The sequence below is a fragment of the Urocitellus parryii genome, chromosome 4 (genome assembly GCF_045843805.1).
Source record: "Urocitellus parryii isolate mUroPar1 chromosome 4, mUroPar1.hap1, whole genome shotgun sequence".
Lineage (NCBI taxonomy): Eukaryota > Metazoa > Chordata > Mammalia > Rodentia > Sciuridae > Urocitellus > Urocitellus parryii.
Window position 1 is genome coordinate 66,075,920 of NC_135534.1, and position 13,943 is coordinate 66,089,862.

At 41.2% G+C, this 13,943-nt stretch overlaps 2 protein-coding genes across 3 annotated transcripts in view; one reads left to right on the forward strand and one right to left on the reverse strand.

Moving 5' to 3' along the window:
• The window catches only part of Map6 (microtubule associated protein 6), a 73,364-nt gene that overhangs the window by 43,107 nt on the left and 16,314 nt on the right, over nucleotides 1–13,943 (reverse strand). The gene's annotated exons all lie outside the window — the stretch shown is intronic.
• Nucleotides 8,675–9,007, forward strand: LOC113181664 (diphthamide biosynthesis protein 3-like). Its single transcript, XM_026387263.2, has 2 exons — nucleotides 8,675–8,778; nucleotides 8,854–9,007. The coding sequence occupies exons 1-2, from the start codon at nucleotides 8,675–8,677 to the stop codon at nucleotides 8,921–8,923; spliced, it is 174 nt and encodes a 57-aa protein (XP_026243048.1). The 3' UTR covers nucleotides 8,924–9,007.

Sequence of the window (13,943 nt, forward strand, 5' to 3'; positions counted from 1 at the left end):
GAACAAAAAAATAAATTAAAAAAAAGAATTCACTGGCCTGTTTGTTTTTGTAACCCACTACATCTAATACACAGTTGATGATCATTAAAAGATATCAAGTTAATTTTGTATCTTATTTGATATAGTTTATTATAGTTTACTTAAATACTTGAGAAGCTTGTATTAGAAATGTTATAGAATATTATAGAAGTTCCTTCTACAGGACAAATTCCTGACTATTTTTATATCAGGACTTGAGTTTTATAGTTGTGACCTAGTAGTGTGTCCTAAAAATAAATTCCTTCAAATTCCTCTGGGTGCCAGGTAAAATTCATTCAACTTAGCCTTGAACTGAGTTCCAACTTCCTGTCTGAATCCTTCCTAAACTCATTATTCATTAAAAGAATCAATAACTGCATTAAAGTACAAATGCTTAATGTACAAAGGCTTCAAAAAAGACAAGTGACTTTCAGTGTTTCATTAATAACAAAGGATTTATCTTTTAAGAATAATTGCTATCAAACTTTGAATGTTGAATATATCGGAGAATTTGTAATGACGAACACTCCACTGTTGCCAGTCCTGGGCTGAAGCCTCGGGATCTCTATTTTAACAGGTTCTTTGGGTGATGTTATGCAGTTGGTCATAGGAACACACTTTGAGAAACACCAAAATTGCTACCACAGAATGATGAACACAGGAAATATTGTCCGTAAAGTGCCTGGCACAGCCCTTGGCTCCAGGCACACCATGGGTGCCAGTGTGACTATGTAAGAAGTATAATTTGAATTACTTCAAAGAGAGTTATTGTTGGGTAACGGTTTAATTGTTGGTGGGACTGCTGGGAGATCTATTTTGGGTCACTTGTCCTGTAATCTGCATTCATCCTCAGCAAGAACAAAGCATGGCCCATCAAGCAGTTTGAGTTTGAAATCTCAATTATGCCATTTACCAGCTGCAGAACTTCAAGAACTGACCTTCCTGAGCTTTGCTGTGTTGATATAAGGAATTAATGAAATGTAATAGAAGTTGGGTTTTGGGGTTCCCCGCCATGTTATTTTGTTTGGTGGTGCTGGGTATGGAACTGGGACCTTGCACATACTAAGCACAAGTTCTATCACTGAGCTACACCCAGCTTCTCAAAGTATTTTCTTAAATTCCCTCTGCCCTTTGTCAACTCCCCTGCTGATCCCCTCCTCCAGATGAGATCATTTAACACAGGGCCAGAAGGAGACAGTACAAAAGGGCTTTCACAAGGACAATGATGGATGGCCCGAGAGTGACCAGAGTGACCGTGCTAGCTAACAAAACTCACACATGAAGGGAGAGGAAAGGGCAGCAGATTCAAGGGCTGTCTACTCAATGGTCATGTACTTGCTTCTGAAACCTCAACCTGAGACCATTGAAATTCAGCTGCAGGAGAACACGCTTCCCTCCTTGGGTGCTTTGATATATTTAGGGGGAGACAGGAAGGGATATCAAGGTTAGGCCTAGAAAAAGATCAATGAAAATTGATCCTTTCTGCTGTTCCAGGAGCTAGGCACCGAGGTCCAGTCATGTTACTGAGATGGGATGATCCAATTCTACCCAGTAAATACCACCTGCAGAGGCATTTCTGTCCATTGGCAATGGACACCAAGTGTGTGAATGAATGAATTTTTAGCAATGGTGTGGAAATTCTCTAGTCAATAGAAATTCTAAGATTCTAAGAGATTCTCTCTTAATTTCATTTATATCTATTTTCTACTGTGATTTGGGATTCAAATGTTGGCTCTGTGCCTTGGGGGGCAAGTTCTTGACCTTACCAAACCCTCTTATTTAATCATCTCAGTTTCATTAGATTTATTCTATTTTCATTAAAATGGGGTGCTGAGGATCCCTGAGTTGACAAGTAGCAGATCTGAGCCCAGGCCAGGCTTCCTTTTGCCCAACGATACCAAATTAGGTGGGCAATAAAAGGTGACAGTTGGGGCTGGTGGTGTAGCTCAGTGGCAGAGTGCTTGCCTAGCATGTGTGAGGCACTGGGTTCGATCCTCAGCACCATATAAAACATTAACTAATTAATTAATTAAAGGTATTGTGACCAACTACAACTAAAAAATATTAAAATAAAATTAAAAAGGTGACAGTCACATGTGCGTATATGTCTTTTTGTTTGCTGTTACCTAGAGTCACAGGATGGCCCTTCTGATCAAGTGACACTTGAGCAGAGAACTGAAGGAAATGAGCCTTGTAGACATATTGGGGAAGAGTGTTCCAGGCAGAGGGCAAAGGCCCTGAGGCGGGAGGGGTGTCTAAGTAACGCCAAGGCCAGCAGAGCTGGACTAGAGCTAACAGGGGCTAGAAACCAAGAAGTGAGATAAGTGAAGGGAGGACAGTCGGGGCAGGGCCTTGTACATTAGAGTGAGGGGTCTGACTTTTTTCTATGTGAGATGGGAAGCCACCATTGGGTCCAAGGGGACCCAATGAGTTGGTTCTCATTTGAGATTTCCTCCAGCTGCTGCATTCAGAAAAGCTACCATTTGGGCAAGAGAGAAGCAGGGAGACCAGTTAGTAGGAAGATGACCTTCACAATCCAGATACGAGATATGGGAGGGGTAGGCAGGAGTAGCTGTGTCCCTGTCCCCAGGCTTGGCAGCCAAGACTCTGATACTTTCTGCATAAACGAATAATATGGCACTGGAAGTATTGTTCAATGTGCTCGGGCACATAAATGAGAAGTTGCATTCTTCTTTATGAAGTTGGGGGCAGTGGCAAAAATGTCAACACAAACACAAGTTGAATCTTGTTGACAGTAATTTCCCAAAGATGGGAGACGTAAGGTTTTTCACAGTCATAGGATGGTGGAAGCAAATTCCACAGACTCCAAATTGTGCCTGTGGCCTGAGTCACTGGCGGGTGGGACGTGGGGGTGCATGGCAGTCAGTGAAGCCCGACTGAGGAGCCGGGCCTGCTGCACTGAGGAGTCCCAGTGCCTCACTCCTCAGCCAAGGGCTGCCGGGAGAGCCGAGCAGGACAGACTTGGCCTCCAGGGGCTTCTAACCTGATTTCAGCAGAAAGGACTTTGAGGTGCTGGCTCTGGGGACCCATGACCGGGATACAAATTTCCTTGTCAGTCCAGTGTCTTTTCCAGCTTTCCTAAAGCCCTGGCCCATGTCTCAACCCAGGACGTGGTGGGCCCTGAGGCCGCTCTGCACTTTTGCTTATTTGGAAACCAGCTCTTCAGACAAGAAAACCTTGGGCTCTTTAAAGAAACATTAATTAAGAGAGATGCCAACAGTTTTCAAAATATTGTACAGGAAAACTGTTTTTCCTCTTAATGAGTGTTTAAGGGCTATTAAAACTGCATTTGTCGTTTGTAATCTCGTAGCTTATAAAGGCCTTTCTCAAACCAAATTACTAATGAGGTAATTACCAACATAATAATTACTGTATAATTATTAAGGGAGTGGGAAGGAAAATGTGGAGCAAAATAGGCAGCCAGGAATTTGGTTGTTCTTTCAGAGATCTGAGAAGAATCGTCTCTGTGAAGGTCAGTGGACCGAGTTATCAGTTCACAACCTGGAAGCTCTATCACCAGAGTGTTGTAAGGATCACTAGTTAGATGGTAAAGGAGTGTCCTTTCAACTACCCCTGGGCCTGGAGACTTCTGGCTGGGCAATAACAGAGTCTCTGAGCAGGCAGAGCCAGCCGGAAATCCTTATGCATCCCATACTTCTCAGGAGATCTTGGGCAAGGGAGTGGAAATGTCTGAACTTCACCATATGGAAGTGAAGCAGGAAAATGTATCTCACAGGTAGCTGTGAGGATTGAAAATGTCAATGCCAAGGTACGAGTGGCATCTGGTGCTTAGTGAATGTTAGTCTTCCCACCCCTTCAATTTCCAGCCCCAGCTTATAGGGCACCCGCCTGCGACAGCACTACTCAGTCAGGTCAAAGGACTTAGCAATAGTTTGATAAATTTTACTCATGTATTTTCCCTTGAAACTGCCCAAATCACTTCCAGTTAGTTTATAGTTTAAAAAATGAGGTAAAAATAGAAACCCGTGGGGATAAATCAGGAATTTGAAATCACACAGTTATATCATGGCCACGTTGTGATTGGAAACTTCTTGCAGTCTGAGGACTTGGTTTTTTGGTTTCAGGGCTTTCTGTGTGGTATCAGAACATCTGTAACATTAGCCTCCCTAAGCAGCTGGCCTAAGACTGGCCAAGCTGCAGGAGGTAGGGCTCTGGGGAGGTGTGTTTATTGTACATGTGCTTATTACCTACTCAGCAGATGTGACCGAGGCCAGGAGCTGACGGGTAGGATTCTGAAGCATGGTAAAGCCTGTACTTGTAAGAAGTACATAAAAATCTCCTTGTGAGCGTTTAGAACTTTACCCTTTATATTCTAGAAGGCGCCTAGCATTGTTTCCTCTAGGCTGTCTCCAACTCCAGTGTTTCTAGGAAACACACAGGGTAGGACTGAGGGACTTGTTAAAAGGCAGGCTCCTGAGCCCCACCCTCAGAGTCTGATTCTGGCTCCAGGAAGCTGCATCTTACACAGGTACACCAGGTGACCCTGTTGCAGGCTCATGTACATTGAGAGACACACTGAGATATTTGCTTGACCTGCCATCTTGGGATATAAATGGAATAAATGAGTGTTTAAACGTTGCTGAAAGGGTTTAAGTAATTTTCCCAAGGTGGGCAGCTTGCCAATGAGTGGTAGGAGCTGGGCTGCTTGCCCTCACGTGCCCTGCTGGAAAGCCATTTCTTCCATTAAGGCTGTGTCAGAGCAAGTATTGTAAAAACAATCTCTTTTAACACCCAAAGGGTACTTCTCTTTTGTTACCTACAACTTTTACCCTATAGAATGCTAACACTGAGCATCTGCCTGGCCTATGAATTAGACATGTCTTCTTCCTCTGATGTTTTAGCATCTGGGGTCTTAAAGATCCCAGGAAAACTGTCCCTTATCCCCATCCCAATTCCTAGAGACAGTAAGCAACCAGCCTGTGAGAATGCCTTTCATGTGCAAACAAACCCATGCCCATTCTCCAACCATATCTCCTTTATCAGGCTCTCACAGGGTCTTGCATTTGGGTCACTATTCTGTGTCCTACTGCTTCTAGACCAGGTTTCAGTGCACATGGACAGCCCCTAAGTCCCAGAGCAATCTAAACTCTTCAAACTAGCCAATCCTCAACCTGCCTAGCCTGCTTACCCTACCTCACCATTCCTTCCCAAGAAAACCAAAACAATGTCTCTTGCCCATGCTTCTCCAACTGCTTCCCATGTGGCCTAGTGTTGCCTGGTGTTTCCTGGGGGGAATAAACTATCTTCCCAACTGGTCTTCCAATACCCGAATAATAAAACCTACAATTAAAACAGTCTCCCAAATTAAACCAGAAGCAATCTGAATACAAACTCTCTTTTGAACAATTGTTAGATTAACTCAGTGTTTTCTTCACTTCAAGGTTTAAAAAATATTTGTTGAATTAATTTTAAGCTAGTCAATAAGCTTAAATAAAGCTTCATTCCTTGATCTGGGTTCACTTTGGGGTTTACTTTGTGTTGATTTTCAAACTTCTCCCAAACATATATTCCTTTTTTCAAGTGAAAGTGTAGAAGTGCATGGCAGAGCAGTATGGAGTGGTCAAGTTATCACTGGTTCCTTTCAATCATGCAAGCTGACTCTAAGCTGAAAATGAGAGTCCTTGCTTTCTAGTTTGCCATGACAATGACAGTATTTACTCATAAATAAATACTTATAAGGATAGAAATATTTTTTAAGGGTAGAAACACTTGCATTACCGTGACCCCAGGGATTTCAAGGGTCTTGAGTAGACTAGCTGGAGCATCCTATGTGATGGACTGTGAAATACATAAGCACGTACAACCAAGAGATGGAGCAAGGTTGCTTGGGAGAGAAAAGAGCACTGGGCCATGAGGCCATAACGCCTTGGATTCCATTCCCTCTTGTGAAACCACCTCTCTACACTACAGGACAAATCACACACCCAGCTGCCAGTCTCAGCTGTCACATCAGGAAAATGGAGGAGGGGGGCAGAACAATATATTTATAAAACTCCTTCTGTTCACTAAATTGCTGGTGTTCTAAATTATGACTTTGAAATGGAGCTATTTGAGAAGGAAGGAAGGGAAGAATGAAATAAAGAAGGAAGGAAGCAAGCAAGCAAGGAAGGAAGTTAGTTTTGAATTAACAGTGGTGAAAAATTGAAAATGGGTGAAACATCCAGAAATATAGGAATGGTTAAATAAAACAGGCTACATCCACATGATAGTATAGTATGCAATTATTTAAATGATGCGAATGAAGAGTTTATAATGCCTTGGGGAAAAGCACAAATACTACGGAGGCCCCGTGTGAGCCCTGGTTTGCCAGCACTCTGCTAAGCTCCCCTTGAACTAGCCTTTTCCCACAGCTCTCAGGATGGCTGACATCATCCCCATGAAATGTCCCGCTCTAGATTCTACAGAACTGCACTAATTAATCAGAAAAAGAATGGTTTACACAATGAGTCCATCTGAGACACATTCAGATTGAAATGACATCTTGGTCCCTCCACATGGAATGTCTATTTTCCCCCAAACATGTTGGTGGCTGTGAGGACTCAGTTCCCACCACTAGGGTGTGCCTTCCCAACTTCCCAGTTGTACACAGGTGAGTGACAGGAACAATAGGACCCCTGGTTCTTGCACCACTAAATCAAGAAGAAGGGCTTCATGCATGCTTTACCACTGACATATACCCCAAGCCTTTTAATTTTTTTATTTTGAAACAGGACTCGCTAAACTGCCCAGGCTAACCTTGAACTTGTGCTCGTTCAGCTTCAATCTCCAGAGTAGCTGGGATTACAGTCATGCGCCCCCCACTCCCTAAAAGTATACATTTTAAATCTCAATGCTCATTTCAGAAACAGCAAAACAACCCCTATTACTTTCCCTGTGTTCCATTTCTTTATTTCCTTCATTCACAAGACTTTATCAAAGCTGCTTAAATACATAAGATATGTCCAATTTGGGGCATAGGTTGTGGCTCAGAGAAAAAACACTCGCCTAGTATGCATGAGAGACTGGATTCCATCCTTAGCACCACATAAAAACAAAATAAAGGTATTGTGTCCACCTACAACTAAAAAAATGTTAAAAAAATCTCCAATTCAAAAATTGGAAAATGATGCAGTGGGTGCTACCAGCTAAGGCAGTATGATAGCATTCACTTAGGAAAATCCATTTGGGATCATTTCTTTATTTCTGACTCAGCCATTAACTGAGGCTAATCTGGGATGAAAAGGGAGAAGCTATCTTACTATAAATCCCGCTTTTCTATTCCTCTAAGTAAAATGTCTGACTCAAAAGAATTTTTTAGAAAGAAGAATGCAGAGTTGGAAATGCATGATTTCAACCTCAAGAAAAATAAAAAACGGTAAACTAACACCAAAATTTAAGCATCAACTTATGAATGGTGGTTAATGTGAGGTGATTAAATTTTTTCTTTTTTAAATAAAGTTTTCTTCTCTGTACTGTATTTACTAAATTTCCTTCCACAGGAAGTAAGAAGAGAGGTAGAGAAGAGGTGAGGGACAGAGATAGAAACAGAAATTACTGGTGAGAGTCTCTAAAGTGCCCCTCTGGAGCACAGCTGTGCAGGGCCCCCTGAGTTGTCTAGAGGTTTCTTCTGGGTGCCCGAATGCTAGCTTGACTGTGCTCAGGCCCTACACTGGCTCTCACAGCTGACCACTTCCCACTCCATTGAACACACATGAGCCTGTCACTTTCGGTTCCACTTGATTTCCACTTACCCTTCTGGCAGGCTGCCACAGAGTCCTCTTGGCAACCTTCACACTGGTTTCCATGGATACCCTCCACTCTCAGACAGGCGGCTGCTCAGAGCAGATGGCCGTCGGCACTGGGTGGGGAACAGGCTGAAAGGGCATCTGAATCTCGGGCACTCTGAATCCTCTGTTTGTCCCTGTCCCTAATACACCACACACACACACACACACACACACACACACACAAGCACAAACACACCATAGTCATGTTTAGTTCTGGCCTTGACAAGGAACTCATCACATTTCAAATATCACAAATACTATGTATGACAATTGCTAACAGTTGTGGAGCATCTACTCTGAACCGCATACCTTGCATACAAGGGAAGAAAATAATTTACCAGGATAGTTGAAGGAGTTCAGTGTTTCTGACCCCATTCAGTGGGGCCAATTCTTTTTTGAATTAGTATACACTACTGATGTGTGCAAAAACAATTTTAGAATAATATTTAAATTTCAGGTTCCTGGAAAAAGAAATTGAAGCTCAGAGATTTGAAATAACTTCACCAAGGTGAAACAAATAGTAAATTTCTGAACTGGGATTTGAGCTGATGTTTTCTGATCCCAAGACATTTGGTTGATCCACTGCACTGTGGTTAACAATCAGTAGCCATGGCTACAGCAGTCCCCACTATTCACTGAGGACATGTTCCCAGACCGCAGAAGATGGCTGAAACTGCAGACTGTGTGGGGCCCCACATACACTATGTTTATTTTTAGGTATACACACCTATGTTAAAGTTTAATTTAAAAAGTAAGGGAAGGGTCCCAGCCAGCTTTCGGGAAGTTACACCAACAGAGGCGTTGTCAGACGGCTGGGGCACTTGCGCTCTGCTGGCCCCAACGACCCCATGGCTGTGTTTCACGACGAGGTGAAGATGGAGGACTTCCAATATGACGAGGACTCCGAAACGTATTTCTACCCCTGTCCGTGTGGGGATAACTTTTCTATCACCAAGGATGATTTGGAGAATGGGGAAGACGTGGCAACGTGTCCTAGCTGCTCTCTCATTATAAAAGTGATTTATGACAAAGATCAATTTATGTGTGGAGAAACAGTCCTGGCCCCTTCATCCAACAAAGAATTAGTTAAATGCTGAAGAAACCTTCAGGAATCCATATCCTGAACAGTTGAGAATGAGCCCAGGTGGAAATATCAAACGCAGAGTAACTGATTTTTTTCACGGGGACAACTGTTTTGTGGTTTGCCATTCTGTTAGCGTGTGGATCTTTTCACCAACTGCTGAGTTCATCTTCAAATAGAAAAGTGAGCACCTGATGGGTCATACCTGGATTTCATGTTTAGAATGTTGAATTGGAAGCATTCTTAATTATCCATCTGAATTTAAATGAAGATAATTTTACATCAGTACTTTCTTTCCCTTATACCTTAAATCTAATTCAGTATCTGATAACAGCATCATCTACCTCAGTCATTAGGATTTCTTAGTTTAAAAGATATATTTTTAATTAGTTACCAATATGGTTAAAATTAGCCCTTTCTTTGAAATTTGACATCAGCTTTATTACTCTAACTTAAAATTTGTTGCTTCATCAGTACTGCACTTCCAGTTCCCTCACCAAGCCAGTCTCCCCAGTCTTGCTATTATTAGAATGTTCAGGTTCTGTTCAGCATGTTTTTTCTGTTACACTTCATGCACAGAGTTCTATTGTGGTAGTGAATAAGGAAGAAAAATCTACAGTGAAATGATTGAAGAAGTAGAGAGTCCTTATGTTCCTTAAAAATCATGACAAGATTAAAAAAAAAATCAGAAGGAAGCAAAGTTGTTAACAATGAGAGGAGTTAAACATGCCAAATTAGTAAATGAATGCTTTAATTATTTTACCAGATCAAAGCACATATTTTTGTGTCTTGATTTTTGTTTATTTTCTGATAAAACTAATGAAACTGCATTTCATAGAGAGGTTAATGCCAAGTCTCTGTGGCTAGTTTCAGTGCTTTTAGCCTATCACAGTATTGTGTCACTACTCCTAAAAAGTAGAGCATCTACAATAGAGAATGAACTTAAAAATGGGAGGCCTGTTCTGAATAAATATGTCCATGTGGACACATCTAATAAGCCTCTACAGCATGCAACCAAACCAAACATGCACTCCTACAGAGAAATGTTGCTAGGGAGTAAGAGAAATATATGAAGATAAACTATTAGTCTTCCTTTGCTAGAGTGCTGAGAGTAGCAAGAAATTAGAATCACAAGAAAATTGGAAAAAAATTCCATTATAAACACAACTTTGCTGTCTGTATGAAAATGCACTGATACCTGGCAAGTTGTTTTAGGTGTGGCTCCTGCAATTAGAAAAGCTTCTTAGAATATGAGTGTTCTATACTGGTTGATAAATAAACTACACACAATCTTTGGAAGTTTAAATTAAAACAAGTGGACTTAAAAAAAATCTGGCAGTAGCATGGCTGTATGCAACCATTAGGCTGAGACATAATAAATCAAAAATTATATGCTAGATATACTTCATACATTATATGGCATATTTGTGACATGATGAGAAGTCTCACTGCTGCTTAGAACACTGTCAGCCCAGAAGTAATCCACACAACTTTGAAAAGCAAAGTGACTGCTCAGATGAACAGAGCAGAATATAAGTTAACTCTAGTGGGCAGTGACCTGCAAAGAGAAATGAACTTCTCAACCTCATTTTAGATGGTACTAACTATATATAAACTTTCTCTGCTGCCAATGAATTTCAAGCAAGAACAGACATCCTTGGTGTGGGTCTACTGTGAGCATAGAACAGGAAGAAAATTTGCCCAAGTTCAAACATCCCAGGAGAAAAGAAATACAAACAGCATTGGCAGTCAGTGATTGTTGATAATGCTGCAATAATAGGAATGATTTTGTTTTAAAGCAACTGTGTTGTTTGAGAACTACAACAGAACATACCAGGAATTAATTGTATAGTAAGCAGAAAGTAAAACCAAGGTTTTTCAGGTATGATTGGATTTCTGAGTGATGCTTGTGCCTTATTTAGCCCCACAGACATTTGTGGAGCACCTCTGTGAACTGATTTAATCCAATCTCTGTCTGATTAGCTCTGGGGTCTTGAGGCCAGGCCAGTGGATCCCTCACCTGTACAGGTAGAGGAGATGGGATCAGAACGTTTTCAGCTATCAGTTCTCATTTCAGGTGTGGGGGATTTCCAGAATGGAAAGGGCAATTGAAACCTTGATAAACTCAAAACTTTTGAAACATGAATTATAGGGAAACTCCCAATTTTCATCAGCGATGTTACCAACTTCTGAGTTTGAAAATTAAGTCGGCTGTTTGAAGGATCTACATATACTTTATACATTAAAAAGCATTTTTCTTGGATAGCACAAACATTTTTATAACTACATATTAATTTATTACCAGGATAAATTGTATTGGCATGCTAAATAAAATCTGATGATTTAAAAAAAAGTAAGGGAATAATAACAATACCTAATAAGCATAGCAATGATAATATATCATAATAAAATTGATAGCATCACTATCCTTGTTCTTTGGGGTCATTAATGAGTAAAATAAGGGTTACTTGTGACACTCCCCACAGTCAATCTGATAACAGACACCTACAAGGAATTAATAGGTAAGGTGGTGTACAGTTGGAACATGCTGGACCCTGGGCAAAGGGATGGTTCACATCCTGAGCAAGATGGAGGGGGATAGCGTAAAAGTCATCAAGCTACTCAGAAAAGCATGTGATTTAAAGCTTATGAATTATTTATTTCTGGAATTTTCCACTTAATATTTTTAGACCAAGGTTAACTGCAGGTAACTGAAACCATGGCAAGGAAACCATGGATGGGGGGGGGGCTCTACACTAATTTCCCTTGATTGCTCATCTTTCTACAGAACTTTTCCCTCTTCCATCACCAACCCCATTCCTAAAGACATTCATGCGTCTGCTGATTTGTCCTCTCCCCTCTCCCCAGCTCCAGGACCAACACCAGCACCATCTTCATTATCATTACTATCACCATCACCATCATACTTCCCCTTATGATTGAAGTAGAAGCTATCACAAAAATCAGGATGTCCCAAGCCCTGGACCTCTAGTCATTTCCCCAAAGTCTAGGTATGTCTTCTTCATAAGAAGAGCTTAACAAGTATGAACTGACTGACTGAATAAATAAACTAACACTCTGCCAAAATCCCTTCATGGACGCAGATTGGGACAGTGGTTATAAAGGTTATAAAGTATCACCTTCTCACAAATGCAGTCTAGATTAGGAGGATTCTGATGTGCTAAAAGGCACCCCAAAGAATGGGGGTGTTAGATGAGATTATTAGCAGCTAGAATGAACAAACCTCTCACCAGTTCAATCTCCTTTGGAGCTACATGAGGCGGGTGCTTCTTTGAGGAGTCCTAAGTCCCCCAGAATAGAGATCTTCTGTGATACTCTTGGCTGCTAGATTCAAGGCAGATTGATTACTTTCCCTTGATTGTTTTAATACCATTTATTCCTTGTCTATTTGTTTTAAAAGCCTTGTTCTAACTCCCAAGAGAACCCCATACAAAATGGTCACAGCAGCCAGAGACTCATATTATTTCATAATGGTGAATCCTGTATCTTGTATTCTTGGTTGCCATGAGAGATGGCTTGCTTACCCATTATACATAAAGACAAAGAGGCTCTTACACTTACATAGCTTCCGGCTGCTTCTCAGCTGTAAGGAAATAAGAGAGTGACTATGTCCATTTAGGAAGGTTAAATGATGTGCTGAGTAAGGCCCAGTCAAACCAACTATTCTCAGGCATTTGTTCAGGTATTATTTGCTACTTAAATACAAAATCTGAAACCTGGCAGAACAGTGTTCTCTTCTCAATAGCAGAGGTCAGAAATTGGTAAAATATGGCCTGCAAGCCACATTCAGCTCTCCACCTGGTTTTCTTTAGCCATGAGCAAGGAAAGGGTGTTTATTTGTTTGATTCTTTGTTTGTTTTGGCAGTACTGGGGATTAATCCAGGGCCACCCACATACTAGGCAAGGGTTCTACCACTGAGCCCCAGCCCCACCCCCAAGAAATGTTTTTTGTGGATTGATATTTGCAATAAATTTAATGAAAGTCAACACTAATTTTGAACCCCAACTCAGCCAATGTTACTTTCCTAAAAAATCCATTCTTCTCATTAACAGACCTATATTACATAAAATTATTCCATTATTATTATTATTTTTAATTTTGTCACTAAAAATTTTTGAGAAATTTGTTTTCTCTCTAATTTTATAAGTATATACATAATATTCTCAATTTTGCATGTTGGCCTACAAAGACTCTAATATTTACATTCTGTCCCTTCACAGAAAGTTAGCCCATCCCTGGTCTAGACAGAAGCTACCTTCCCAGACTCATCCCTGCCAGGTCAGTCCTTTCCCTTGGAACGCTTGTCATATCTGAAGGTCTGTGGCTCCCCATAGGCAAGCCTAATTCTCCCTGCCCAGCAGCCCTCCTGACTAGAAAGTGCCACCTCACTGCCTGCCTGATTATTTTGTTTTATCTACTGAATCCAGAAGGCTTCCTTGATGCTTCAAGTCAAAATGGGTAGGATGACTGCTCAAAAAACACAAAAAGTCCTGTAAGGCTTAACCAAGTTTGCTGTAGGTCAAAGTTCACATTGTGGCCCTCTTCCATGTTAGACAGAAGTGTCTCTGGAGAGGAAGCTACATGGATACAGTAGGAGATTGACAAATGTCTGCTTCAAAGTGGAATAACCAATTGGAAATGAATAATGAAAAGCTAACCTGACTCCTTTTGAAAGAGTGATCTACGCACCCAACTTATTGTCTGGCTTTTATTTTTGCCAGTGCCTTAGGCATTTGCCTGCCTTCAGAAGGTAGGAAGCGGCCTCTGCAAAGCAAGGTTATGGTGAGTTAAAAGGATGGAAAATTGTGGGTGACTATGTACTACAGGAGTATAGTTAAGAAATGATACTCCATCCATCCTTGATAATACTCTCTTCTCATGTCACCAGGCTGTGGGGTGTGGCACTGGTGGGCAACGATACTCCCATTGACAGGCCTACTGACATTTCTCTCCCACTTTTATTATACCTTTACTCCTCATTTTCCCTCTCCCTGTGCCCTCTGAATAGATCTGA